This window comes from Primulina huaijiensis, chromosome 8 (assembly GCF_012295235.1).
Source record: "Primulina huaijiensis isolate GDHJ02 chromosome 8, ASM1229523v2, whole genome shotgun sequence".
In the NCBI taxonomy this organism is placed as follows: Eukaryota; Viridiplantae; Streptophyta; class Magnoliopsida; order Lamiales; family Gesneriaceae; genus Primulina; species Primulina huaijiensis.
Window position 1 is genome coordinate 12720519 of NC_133313.1, and position 13044 is coordinate 12733562.

Here is a 13044-nt window from a genome sequence, read left to right on the forward strand (position 1 = left end):
TTTTTGTTCTTCAATGGTTGGAGAAAACACTCACTTCTCAAAGAAAAATCCTCATATTTTTCTAGTGCAAAATATGAGGGGATCTACCTAGTTGGTGGTGGGCTTTATTTTAGAGCAAGGAGTGCTCTTTGGAAGCTTGTAGAAGTTCTTGCCATACAAGAGCTAAGGTGTTTACACCTTAGTTGGAGCCATCATCAACCTCAAGAGGTTGATAGGTATTTTTCTAAACACACTATGTATGACATTTTGTTGTTTTTGTATTTGCTACACATTAAATCAAGGTGGCCGAAAATTTCTTATGAAAAATAAAAATTTTAAACTTCCGTTGCGGTTCCGGTCACCGTAACCGATCCCCTTTCAGCATTGCACTTTGTCAGAATAGGCATAGTCTTGGTAGATACTCCAAGACACCGGACGTTTGGTCATATCGACGTGATTATGAGTAGAGTCTCTCTTATCATAGATATTCAATAAAGCGAGGGCCAAAGTCCCTAAATAAGAATGTGCCGCCACCGCGACTGGTAGTAGTGGGTGGGAGACTTGTTACGTTCTTATGNTAAGATTTAATTCATGCTTTATATCAGTTATATGATTGCATGTATACATTATTTATACTGGGATTTATTCTCACCGGAGTATCCGGCTGTTGTCTTGTTTGTATGTGTGCATGACAACAGGTGCGACAGGATCGGGGTCAAAAAGATGATGAGAGAAGACGAGTTTAGCGTGGTGATTCCGGACTTGGTGTAGATAGGGTTTGACACGTGACATTTAGTAGTTAAACCTTAGTTGAGTTTGAATGATTGTAGTACATTATTGTACTTTTATACTGAGATGTATATTAGTTAAATTCCATTACGTTCCGCACTTGCATTCTAAAAAGAAAAATTTTAAGACCGTGTTTATCTTAATTGATAATTAAATCCCAAAGACGATTAAGAAAATGATTAGCGTCCGGGTCACCACAACAGGTGGTATCAGAGCAATAGGTTCCTGAGACTGAACCTAGATCATAGCGATAGATCCTTTAGACTGAGATAGAATAGAATGAGTGGGGTAGATGAGTCTTCTTTCCTTGCATGTGTATGCTAGCATGTGATTTATTATAATGTTGACTTACATTGTGTCTGCTAGCATGATACTATGTGTTACTGCTTTGAAATACATCTTTACCTGATTATCGGATTTGAGTTGGTATTATGTATTATTGAGTATGAATCAGATCTGATTCTTGATCAGCAGTAATATGATCAGAGGAGGACTGAAACAGGTTTGTAGTATTTGGTTATTAATGATTTTGATAAGCAGATATACCTCCTCGAAGAAGTCCGGAAAGGGGTAGTACTTCGTCTGAACAGATAGATATATCAGAAACTCCGATGGAAACACGGTTGAAAAGGTTTCAGTCGTTCCAACCTCCGGTTCTGAAGGGTACTGAGACGCCAGTAGATTGTGAGAATTGGCTTGAAGATATAGAAATGCTATTTGAATTTCTTGGTTTCACAGATGATTGTAGAGTTAAACTGATTGGGAACCAGTTACAGGAGATTGCAAGAAGATGGTGGCTAGTAACTAAAGAAGCCCTGGAACATCGTAGTTCAGTGATTACGTGGAAAATTTTAAGGTTGAATTCTATCAAAGATTTTTCCTCGTATCATACAGACAGGATAAAGATGCAGAGTTTTTAAACCTGAGACAGGGTCACTTGAGTATTGATGAGTATTTGGCTCAGTTCTTTATCTTGTTGCGTTTTGCCCCTCACGTGGCTAGAAACGATGAAGCTATATCTAGTCAGTTCATTCAGAGATTGAATCCGGAGATACGTACATTGGTGAATGTGAAACGACCGATTAATTTTGCTGATACCTTGAATAGAGCCAAAAGAGCAGAAATAGTTCTGATTGGACAAAAAGGAGCATCGTATGTTCTTCCAGAACCGAGACTACAGCAACTGCCTTCCAGAATCGATATTGGTAGTAGCAGTGGTGAAAAGAAAGAACAGCTGAAAACTCGAAAGAAGCAGTTTAAGAAGTTAGGAAGTGGTTCGTCCAGCTCCAGTGATTCCAGCCCGAGTTATACTGGAGTATATTGCAAGACTTGCGGAGGGAGACATCCCACAGAGCAATGCCAGGGAGTGACTGGTAGTTGCAATATCTGTAGACAACTGGAACATTTTGCTAGAGTTTGTCCACAGAGAGGTTCCCGAAGATTTCAGGGAGCAGAATCATCTGGTGGTAGGGATTGAGGAACAGACCCATGACACACTTGATGATATAGTGGCAGGTACTGTTCTTTTATGATTATATTGCATATGTATTTATATATACTAATGCATTCCCTACGATTATCTTTGACTGAGTTGCATTGATATATGTTTTATCTGTTGGGTATGATGGTACTGTAGTATTGATTTCTTTAACTTTTGGGGGAAAGGTGGATGTCAGTGAATTCTATAAAATATCGTATACTGCAGTAGGATGAGAAAGAGATCGAGTTAGACTATGTGTAATTGTATTGTCTGATTTGACTGCATTATTGATATTAAAATGCTGACCAAGTACAGAACTATTGTAGACTCCTTCCAGGAGAGTATAAGATTCAGACCAGATATGGCTGATGAGTGGAGATTCCACGGTAAGGATTCTAGCTCTAGAATTCCTTTGATATCTGTATTAGATATAATTCGATGATTATCGAAAGGAACAGAAGGATTCCTTATGTATTCAATTGATTTATTGAAAATGTACATATCATTGACTGATTTACTAGTAGCAGGAGAGTTGTTACAGTCTTTCCAGATCGTTAGTCAGGGAGATTGATTTCAGCCTTAATTCGATACCAGGTAATGGTTTTGTTTAAAATTCAGTACAGAATGACATTGAATGTACAGAATGACACATAGTGAATTGAAAGAATTGAAATATCAGTAGAAGAGTACTGGTCAGGAGTTACATCTGATTGAGTATTGCTCTTGAAAATACTTCAGTTTTGATTATGGGTGATGAATTCTGTGTTCAGAAGTATTATGATTTGATGTTCATTGTATCTATGATATTTTGATATATTCGCAGCGTCTGATTGATTTAATCGAATATTTGAAGATTGTATTGAATATTCTGCGAACTGAGATTGTTGTATAAAAAAAAAGTTCAGATATAAAGTTTGATTGACACAGATGGTATTCGGGATAGGCAATATCCGATTATAGTATACCGATTGATTTTGCTACAGTTGAGATCATGATCAGTGGCTGAGAATGACACCGAGATCAGAAATTTCAGAGATGTCAGAAATGTCAGAAATGCCAGAAATCTATCTTCTTCTTAGTTAGCCGATTAGCTTATATGATTGTTGTTTTGTATCTGCTTGAGTATTGTTATTGTTCTAAAACAGTATTTGATACAGATTGTGTTGTTTGAAGGCATATTATATTGCATATAATATAGCAGTCAATTTGGGCAACGTGAAGATGTAATCAGTAGTCAGCATTAACAGTATTTCTAGGGATTACAAATTATTGTGAACCGTTGAGATTATATACAGTTCAAACCGAATCAGAGCTGAATTCGAGAATTACAGCAATTCAGAAATGTGATCAGAATGTTCAGAACTTGACTTTGATAGTTAGAACAGAGTGTCAGTCAGAATACCAGGTAGGTAATATTTCATTTTATGTAATTAACTGATTTGTTTATACCAAATATTTTGAATCTGAAATGACATATAGGGTCAGAAACGCACAGTAGTGGATTCAGTATTCAGTTTGGTAATAGAAAGCGTATGATAATTCGAACATGCAGTTTTGATATAGACAGATTAAATCAGTTGTGGCAGAATTTGTATTGATATATCTGAATTGCCGATAAATGACGATAGAAAGATAGAAATCAGAAGATCTATTACAGAATTGTTTATTTATAAATAGAAATGGGAGTACATTTCTATGGATGTCGTAATGGAATTACCGCCATTCTTGCCAGATTGTGATATGATATGAGTAGAATTGATAGATTATTCGATATGCGTATGTTAGTGTGTACAAGATAACGTATAAACATGACCAGATGACAAAGATTGATGTCAAAGAAATGGTCAGATCAAACAGAATGCCGAAGTAGATTATATCAGATTATGATTTTGATTGATTTTATATTTGTGACAGAATATACCATAAGCTCTTTCACATATTATCCATCGACTGACAGATAGCCAGAACGTACTATCCAGAGATTGAAAGATATCTGTGAAGTTATAGTGCTGGATGCTAGCACTAGTTGATATGACATATTGTCACTTTATAAATTATTATATGATAATAGCCATCAAATGAGTAATGAGGTAGTTACAGACGAGGCATTGTGCAGTGAGTACGGTAGATTTCCTTCGTATGAGAATAATATCGCGGAGATAGCTGAGATTGGATCTGATAGAATTAGAAATATAACAAAGAAATTGAAGATGATTCAGAAGAAAATGTAAACGGCTCAGAATAAACAGACTTAAGATGCCAACGTCAGATGATGACGATTGGTATTTGAGGCCGAAGATTGAATATCTCCTTGACCGGGATGAACAGATTTGATAACAGCTGATGATGTTGATTTGTTATGAGCTATTGATTGGTATATACGGATGTTGTATAACCAATATTGTGAGATTGATTATGTCAGAGTTATTTCGAGAGATATTATGATATGATACTTCTTGACTTACTACTCCAGTTGGGAATCAGAGATCCGTGAAAAGAAGATTACTCAGAACGAAGACTATTCCACTTGTGAAAGTTCAGTAGAATTGCAATATCATTGAAGAAACTACTTGAGAAACAGAATCAGAGATGAGACATAGATATCCAGAGCTAGTTTCATGAAGTGAGTAGTTATTCAGTTTGGAATTATATTGCTTCTGTTATATACTGGGTGTTGATTGCCTGTGAGTTCGAGGACGAACTCGTATCTAAGAGGGGGAGAAATGTAATGCCCGAGAATTGAGTTTGACACTTGTTGTATAGTATGAATAAGGCAATGGAAGAACAGACGTGGAGAAGCGGCGTTGCAATTTGAGTGTTTTGGTTAAAGAAGACACCGCACCCGCGGGGCCAGACAGAGCGCAACCGCGATATTTGAGCGCAACCACGGTAACAAAAGGCATCGCACCCGCGGTCGCTTATGATGGAAATTGGATGGGGCTGCCGAGGACTAAGCGCACCCGCGCTCATGTTTCTACCGCACCTGCGGTTGTTGAGCAGTAGGGTACATTGTGGGTACAGTAAAGTCACCGCACCCGCGGTCCAAGAAGCACCGCACCCGCGGTCGATTATTCTGAATTTTTGAAGGTGGTGCCGTGAGTTTACCGCACCCGCGGTCCAGAGGGAGCGCACACGCGGTGCGACGTGTTTGATGAAGAATGAAACATGTGTTCCTTGCCATGCATATTTGATGTGTTGTCTCTTATTTCCCCTCCATTTTCAACAGACAGCTCGAGAGGAATTCCCATGTCAAGTTCAAGGGTCTTTTCATCTTATAATTGAGCTTGTGCAAGATATATTCATCCAAACTTTAATCCAAACATAGATTCATGCTCCTCTTGTTGTAAGCTTTCAAAGGATGTAAGTATTGTTACCTTTCAGCTTATTTTGAAGTTGAGATGTTGGGGAAAATCAGATTTGAGTTCTATGTTGTGTCCTTATGATTATGGTGAACGTATATTCGAAACCGGATCGAAGAAATGATATCGTATGCGAGTACTACGATTTTCAGCATGTATTGTGATTGAGAATATGCAGATTTTGACAGTATGATGTATATATGGTGTTTGATTATTCATTGTTGAGAATTGATTCTTGTTATTTGAGTTGATCGGTATCGAAAGATTACACCGTTATGCCGTCAAAATGTACCGAGATTGAATAATGATTTGTACAAGGCTTGTTTTGAATTGTATCTTGATAGAATACATCTATACATTGCCATTTCAGATTTGGATTGTCAGATTGAATATGGACAGATTGAAATACGAGACTTCGTCTTCGTCAGACCGGGAAGATAAAGGTATAAATCGATGTTAACTGGGAGATCGACTTGAGTCAGAGTTAACTCAAGTTTCCCTAAACCACATATTTGTATGGTATTGTTTTATTTTATTTACCTTTGTGTTTTAAATGATTACGTTTATGTTATTGACTTAGAAAGTAGAGAACGGATAACTATTCAGTAAGAGTCGCTGACAGAGGGGTTAGACTGTTGACCCATTGCACTTTGTCAGAATAGGCATAGTCTTGGTAGATACTCCAAGACACCGGACGTTTGGTCATATCGACGTGATTATGAGTAGAGTCTCTCTTATCATAGATATTCGATATAGCGAGGGCCAAAGTCCGTAAATAATAACGTGCCGCCACCGCGACTGGTAGTAGTGGGTGGGAGACTTATTACGTTCTTATTCACCGGGATCCCTAGATTAAATGAGAGATGAGACGAGTTTTAGATGTCGAGTCAAGAACTTGAATTACAGACTTGTATTGATTTATGTTTCGTAGATTTCGATTCATGTTTTATTTACAGTCTAGTAACGATACATGTTGTTTGATTATGCTACAAGTGATAAGTTTTAAATCATGCTTTATATTAGTTATATGATTGCATGTATACATTATTTATACTGGGATTTATTCTCACCGGAGTATCTGGCTGTTGTTTTGTTTGTATGTGTGCATGACAACAGGTGCGACAGGATCGGGGTCAAAAAGATGATGAGAGAAGACGAGTTTAGCGTGGTGATTCCGGACTTGGTGTAGATAGGGTTTGACACGTGACATTTAGTAGTTAAACCTTAGTTGAGTTTGAATGATTGTAGTACATTATTGTACTTTTATACTGAGATGTATATTAGTTAATTCCATTACGTTCCGCACTTGCATTCTAAAAAGAAAAATTTTTAGACCCTGTTTATCTTAATTGATAATTAAATTCCAAAGACGATTAAGAAAATGATTAGCGTCCTAGTCACCACAAAATTAGAAACTCACATCAATGAAATAACTCTGGAAATTTCTGTCTCATGTCTGATTCAGTTTCTCAAGTAGCTTCTTCAATGCTATGACGACTCCACTGCACTTTTACAAGCGGAATAGTCTTTGTTCTGAGCTGTTTTTCTTTACGGTCGAGAATCTGCAATGGTTTCTCAAAATAACTCAAAGTTTCATCGAGTTCGGCCTCATCAAGCTGAAGAACATGATAAGCATCAGGCATATATTTCCGTAGCATAGACACATGAACGACATCATGTATTCTAGATAGAGACGGAGGAATAGCGAGTCGATAAGCACGATCACCTATCTTCTCCAGAATCTCATATGGACCGATATACCGTGGAGACAACTTTCCTCGCTTTCCAAATCTGACAATGCCTCTGAAAGGAGAAATCTTCAGAAATACTCCGTCTCCATGCTTAAATTCTAACGGTCGACGTCACACATTCGCATATTTGGCCTGTCTGTCCTGAGCTGTCTTCAATCTCTGCTGAATTAGCTTTACTTTCTACGTCATATCTCGAATCATATCAGGCCCCAATTCAGGTACTTCAGAGATATCATCCCAGTACAGAGTCGATCTGCACTTCTTACCGTACAACGCTTCAAACGGAGCCATCTTTATACTCGTCTGATAGCTGTTGTTGTACGAGAATTCACAAAGTGGTAATGAATCTTGCCAACTAGTGCTAAGTCTAGCACTACAGCTCTAAACATATCTTCCAATGTCTGGATAGTCCTCTCTGATTGTCTGTCTGTCTGAGGATGATATGCAGTACTCAAATGTAATTTCGTACCTAGATCTTGTTGCAAATTGTGCCAAAAGTGTGAAGTGGATCGAGGATCACGATCTGATACGATGGACTTTGGCACGCCATGCAATCTGACCACTTATCTGACATAAATCTATGCCATCAGGTCATGTCTGTATGTCATTCGATATGGAATGAAACATGCTGATTTGTTCAATCTGTCAATAACACCTAAATCGCATCACAACCTCGGGAGGATGGTGGTAGCTTCGTCACAAAATCCATGGAAATGTGATCCCATTTCCATTCTGGAATAGATAAGCTATGCAACAGACCTCTCGGTTTCTTTCTTTCGGCTTTCACCCATCGGCAATTCAAACATTTGGATACAAACTCTGCAATGTCTGATTTCATTTTTTTCCACCAGAATTGTTTCTTCAGATCATTATACATCTTTCTGCCACCAAGATGAATGCTAAAACGACTACAATGTGCTTCTGTCAATATCAATTGTCTCAAATATGAAACATCTGGCACAGCAAGACGATTATTCACATATAACACATCGTCACGAACCTGATATCCTGATCGATGCCCTGATCTGACCCTCTCAATCGAATGCTGAATATTTTGATCGCCTTTTTGTCCTTCTTTGATTCTCACAATCAGTTCTGGTTCGACTTGAATAGCTTAAAGTCTCAGAGGTTTATACTCTGTCTCAAATACTAAACCAGAAATACAGCAATCTTCAATCAAATTCGAGACACCAATCATCGATAAGGATAAAGAACATACCTTTCGACTCAGTGCATCAGCTGCTGCATTTGATTTTCCCGGGTAATATTTGATTTCACAATCAAAATCTTTCAACAAATCAAGCCATCTTCGTTGCCTCATATACAGTTCAGACTGTGAAAATAAATATTTCAGGCTCTTGTGATCAGAATAAATTTCAAATTTCTCACCATATAGATAGTGTCACCAGATCTTCAATCCAAACACAATGGCAGCCAATTCAAGATCATGAATCGGGTAGCGAGTCTCATATGGCTTCAATTGTCTCGAGGCATACGCAATGACATGTCCTCGCTGCATCAGAACACAACCTAGTCCCCTGTGAGAAGCATCACAATAAACAACAGAATCACAAGTACCTGACAGAATAGTCAACACCAGAGCACTGGTTAATCTCTTCTTTAACTCTAGGAAACTAGATTCACAATCTTCTGACCAAACAAAAGGTGCATTCTTCTGAGTCAGCTGAGTTATCGGCTTAGCAATACTAGAGAAATCTTTGATGAATCGACAATAATAGCCCGCTAAACCCATAAAACTAAGTATCTCTGGCACTGATGTCGGTCTAGGCCAACTGATCACAGCCTCAACATTGATTGGGTCAACAGAAATACCATCTTTCGATATAATGTGCCCCAGAAATACCACTTGCTTCAGCCAAAACTCACATTTCGATAACTTTGCATATAGTTTCTCCACTCTCAGAGTTTTCAATACAATTCTCAGATGCTCAGCATGATCAGTCAGATTCTTTGAATAAATAAGAATATCATCAATAAAGATAATCACAAAATCATCAAGATATTTATGAAATATACGGTTCATCAAACCAATAAATACAGCTGGAGCATTCGTTAAACCAAACGGCATGACTATAAACTCATAATGACCATACCTGGTTCTGAAAGCTGTTTTCGCTATATCATAATCTCTGACTTTCAACTGATGATATCCAGATCTCAGATCAATCTTGGAATAAACAGAAGAACCCTGCAACTGATCAAATAGATCATCAATTCAAGGCAAAGGATATTTATTCTTTATCGTCGCCTTGTTCAGTTGCCGATAGTCAATGCAAAGTCTCATTGAACCGTCTTTCTTTCTGACAAACAGTACTGGAGCGCCCCAAGGTGAGACACTCGGTCTGATGTAACCCTTGGCTAGTAAATCCTCTAACTGATCTTTCAATTCTTTCAGTTCAATCAGTGCCATTCTGTATGGAGCTTTCGAAATAAGTACTGAATTCAATGCTGAAATCTATCTCTCGAACTTGAGGCATACCAGGAATCTCATCTAGGAATACATCGGCAAACTCACATACCACAGGAAAATCTGCCAATGAAGGGCTCGATTTCAGTACATCTACTGAATACACAAGGAATCCCTCTGCTCTTTTCTGAAATAATCGAGTCATAGACAAAGCATATATCAAAGGAATTCGAGCTCTGGAACCCTTACCGTAAAATTTACATTCATCAGCCATCTCAGGTCAGAATCTTTCCATTTTCTGGAAACAATCTACGTAGCTCTGTACTTGGTTAGCATATCAATACCAACAATGCAGTCAAAATCAGACAAACCGAGTACAATACAATCTAACTCTAGCTCATTACCATCATACTGCAGCATACAATGTCTGACAGAATTCACTGATATAAGTCATCTCCCCAAAGGTGAAGAGACAGATACTACAACAGATAGAGACTCAACAGGCAAAGCATGCATCAATGCAAATCGTTCAGAGATAAATGTATGGGATGCACCAGTATCAATCAATACATATGCAGGATAACCACAAAGAGAACAGCTAGCTGCAACCACATCATCAGGTGCTTCCTGGGCCTGTTCTTCAGTCAATGCAAACACTCTGGCCTACTGTCACGGAGGTTGGATAACAGTCTGACTTCCTCCTGGCCTCAGCTGTGACTGGGTATATGTTGGCTGAAAAGAGTGAACAGCAGATGATCGTCTATCATCCTGAGCCACTGATCCAGATGATTCTGCTCCCTGGGATCTTTAAGAACCTCGCTGTGGACAAACTCTGGCAAAGTGTCCGGGCTGTCGACAGATGTTGCAACTACCAAGCACTCCTTGGCATTGCTCTGTTGGATGTCGTCCTCTACAGGTTCTGCAATAGACCCCTGTGAACTCTGGTTCTGTCGTGAACCACTGGAGCTAGATGAACTGCTTCCCGACTTCATAAACTGTTTCCCTCGGGCTTTCAAATGATCCTTCTTTCCACTGCTGCTACCACCACTGTCAAATCTGGGAGGGGGTTGCGGGAACTGAGCTGAAGGTTGTTGATGTCTCTGTGTCTGAGAAACATACGAAGTTCCTTGTTTTTTGATCAAGCCTGCTTCAGCTCCCTTTGCTCGGTTCAAAGCATCAGCAGAATTATTGGGTAGCCCCGTATTCACCAGTGTAAAAGTATCAGGATTCAGCCCATTGATGAACTGATCAGCCACGGCTTCATTATTATCAGCGATATGAGGAGCAAAACGCAACAAGGTAGAGAATTTTGCCACATATTCTTCAATATTCAATTGACCCCGTTTGAAATTGGCAAACTCTGCACCCTTGTCCTTTCTATACGATACTGGGAAGAATCGTTGATAGAATTCGGCTTTGAAGATCTTCCACGTAATCACCGTACCTCACTGTTCCAAAGCTCTCTTTGTTGTGAGCCACCAACTCTTCGCAACCTCGTGTAACTGGTGCCCTATCAATTTGACTCTACGCTCATCTGTATAGTCAAATGAATCAAACAGCATCTCAATATCATCAATCCAGCCCTCGCAGTCAATAGAATTCTCTATGCTTTTCAAAGTGGGCGGTTTGAACGACTGAAATCTCTTTAACAGTGTTTCCATAGGTGTCACTGTAACATCCATCGGATCATTCGACGTACTACCCTGTTCTGGCACACGAACTACGGTTCTTTGAGGAGGCATATCTGATTATCAAAATTATTAGTACTCCAAGATAACAATCTATCTCAGCCCTCCTCTAATCATACCTCTGATCAAGAATCGGTTCTGATTCATTCCCCAATAGTACTCGTTTCCAATCAAATCAAATAATCATGTAAACATGTATTTTCTCAAGCAATAAAACATGCTTTCATGCTAGCATATAACTTATGCAAATCAACAATACAGTAAAGTACATGCTAACACCACAGAAGCAAGAAAGAATACTCGATCTATCCCGCTCACTCGCTTCTATTCCAATCTAAGGGACCTACATCTCTGATACCGTCTGTAGTGGGGACCCGGACGCTAACTCATTTCTTAATCGTTCTTGGGATTAAATGGATCAATTACGAAATCTAGGTCGAAAATTTTTTTTGGTAAAAGGCGAGAAAACATACACAAATGTTGAAATAACTACAACATGTTATACTCTAATTTGTTCAAAGTACAAGATCAAGTGCCCATCTACAACAAGATCAACAATACACATTTGTTCCAACTAAAGTCATACAACTAGTGTTTATTAAAAACATTCACATGTTTAGTGATAAACAACCAGTTTCTCTTCAAATCGAGTCCGGATCACCACTCTAAATTCACTCGTTCAAGCTCTTCTCGACCATGATCATGTCCCACCTGTTGTCATGCACACATACAAACACAACAACAGCCGGATACTTCGTGAGAAACATATTTCCAAGTATAAACAATGTATACATGCATGTCATATAATCATATACAAAGCATATAACATTTACAAAACATCGTAATCTACGGAAAAATAAATCAATATCAATCTGTAATTCAACTCTTTAACTCTTACTCTTTGACTCGACTATTATCTAGTCTAGGGATCCCGGTTTGAATAAAAACGTAACAAGTCTCCTACCTACTCTCCCATTCAGTGTGGCGGTACGTTCCTATTCCCAGACTTTGGTCCACTATATCGAGTCTCTACAATAGGAGTCGATCTTCTCCTAAGCACATCGATATAAACCAAACGTCTAGTGACTTGGCACCTTTTCCAATGAATGCTATAACTCAATAGACAAAACATATGAATCTTAAGAATCGAAATCACTTCAATGCAATAACAATATAGTATGTGATTTTGGGAACTCAAGTTATCTCTTACTTGAGTTATCTCTCCCGAGATCACATTGATTTATACCTTTCTGTTATCGGGGTTGGCTTTGGTTCGTTCTTTTACCGATTCTGAAGTTGAACTCTCGACTTCAATTCTTCAATACCAAATCTAGAATTACATGTTTCGATAGCCAATATTAACGTACAACTTTCAACAAGAAATCTCAATCGAAATACGTTTCAGCGGCATAACAGCGCAATATCGAGATATCCGGCAACTCAAACAATAAGAGATACAAACCATAACCCATAACTAACAACAATTACAACCCTCAATATCCAAACCTGCACAAACTCATTCAACCATAATCTGGAAAAATGATAACAATATCATACATGATCCGTTCTT

At 38.5% G+C, this 13044-nt stretch overlaps 1 protein-coding gene across 1 annotated transcript; it reads right to left on the minus strand.

Moving 5' to 3' along the window:
* Positions 1 to 7076: 7076 nt before the first annotated feature.
* Positions 7077 to 8149, minus strand: LOC140982072 (uncharacterized). The gene is made up of 2 exons (XM_073448486.1): positions 8118 to 8149; positions 7077 to 7410 (listed from the first exon to the last, which is right to left on the minus strand). The coding sequence occupies exons 1-2, from the start codon at positions 8147 to 8149 to the stop codon at positions 7077 to 7079; spliced, it is 366 nt and encodes a 121-aa protein (XP_073304587.1).
* Between the last annotated feature and the right edge of the window lie 4895 nt (positions 8150 to 13044).